Source organism: Eurypyga helias, unplaced genomic scaffold (genome assembly GCF_000690775.1).
Source record: "Eurypyga helias isolate BGI_N326 unplaced genomic scaffold, ASM69077v1 scaffold2831, whole genome shotgun sequence".
Lineage (NCBI taxonomy): Eukaryota > Metazoa > Chordata > Aves > Eurypygiformes > Eurypygidae > Eurypyga > Eurypyga helias.
The window spans coordinates 365-1,862 of NW_010228770.1; the positions used below are offsets into that span (position 1 = coordinate 365).

General features: G+C 47.1%; 1 protein-coding gene across 1 annotated transcript in view; it reads right to left on the reverse strand.

Moving 5' to 3' along the window:
* Positions 1-326: 326 nt before the first annotated feature.
* Positions 327-1,498, reverse strand: part of LOC104515943 (LIM and senescent cell antigen-like-containing domain protein 3-like) — a 10,363-nt gene continuing 9,191 nt past the window's right edge. Inside the window, exons 3-4 of the mRNA XM_010160118.1 lie at positions 794-877; positions 327-500 (exon numbers count right to left, since the gene is read on the reverse strand). Coding sequence (XP_010158420.1) covers positions 327-500; positions 794-877 — 258 coding nt within the window. The remainder of the gene's footprint in view (positions 501-793; positions 878-1,498) is intronic.

Here is a 1,498-nt window from a genome sequence, read left to right on the forward strand (position 1 = left end):
TCTCCCTCTTCCTCAGCTTGTTCACATGTGCAGCTTTAAATTCAAAGGTCCATAACATCTGCCTCTCTCTCCCTTGGTGTTCACCCCCTCCCTCCAAGGGGGAAAGGCCTCGCAGAGATAAGCGAAAGCCGTAGTGCCTTGCCAAGGTGCCACAGGAACACAAGAGCTTCCAGACCAGTTTAAGGACTAGTGAAATAATGACTTCCCAGCCCTGCTCGGGCGCAATGGGTCACAGGCAGCGGCGAAAAAAATGTGCAAATGGTTACAGCGCAGCAGACACGCAAGCATTTACACCAGCAGTGACACATAAAACGTGGCCCTCAGCGTTACATGGGGTTGATATCAGACACTAAGGCCTTAAAGGTACTTGTTTCAAAAATATGAAGGGGGACCAGGTCACCCATCAGCGGATTATAACACCAGATGATAAAGACTGTCCCCGCGCCCGTGGAGTAGGACAGCACGGGTGGGTCACAAGAGGCCAAGCGGATGACAAAGACCTGTCGCAGGGTTCAGCTGCGTGAGCACGTGGGTGTAGAGGTACATAACCACGAGTCATGAATGGTCCGTTCACTGATCACTGGATCAACGGCTAAACCACCCAAATAACGCAAACTTTCTGTTTTTAAATCTCGTTGTTTGATGAACTTTAGGAAAAGCAGCTCCCCAAAGTCCAGTTCATCCTGGAAGTTCAGATGCTCAGCGGCACAGGGGACCTCTCGGAGAAGATACACTACGGTTTCACATCATCCCCACCCTGATGTTCTCATTTGGGATGTGTGAAGTGTTTCACCTGGATGTAAAACTTACCACACTGATGGCAGCAAGGGGCAAAAAGCATTTGAAAATCATGTTCGCAGTACTTCCTCCCTTCAAACTGCAAATGGAAAAAAATCTGAGCGTTAGGGGGAGGAGGAGCATGCCCTTAACATAAATGCTGCAATGTACCAGCTTGTTTCCAGATGTAATTAGCTAATAAAACATGAGGGGCTGCACAAAAAAACCCCAGACCATGTGCTAGGCATTAAATCCACCCACCTCGATTCAGCTCCCAGTTAGCATGGAGTGTTAACAGCACTGCGGGGATTGTAAGCAATTTTCCGTCATCCATTTACATCACAAGAGATGTCTGAATTTTGACAGACTGCTGAAACTCTGATGCAACTGAGCAAACTCTGGGCAGGAAATTAGCTTACAAAAGCCTTTCCTGGGGGGAAGCATTTTCCCTGAACTCATTTGATCTCTTCCCCACTCTACATTTCCTGCAAGGAATGGCCCAGTGTGTTGGAGGAAATAAGTGCCAGGGAGAAGTAACATCCAGGGACAGGAATCTTGGCAATTTATGGAGCGGTACAGCAAAAACAAGAAGGGAAATAAGGCTTTTCCTTCATGATGCTTATTTCATAGAATCATTTAGGTTGGAAAAGTCACTTGAACTCATGAAGTCCAAATTTTAAGGAACACAGTTCACTACACTGACCAGATGAAACAGGGAACC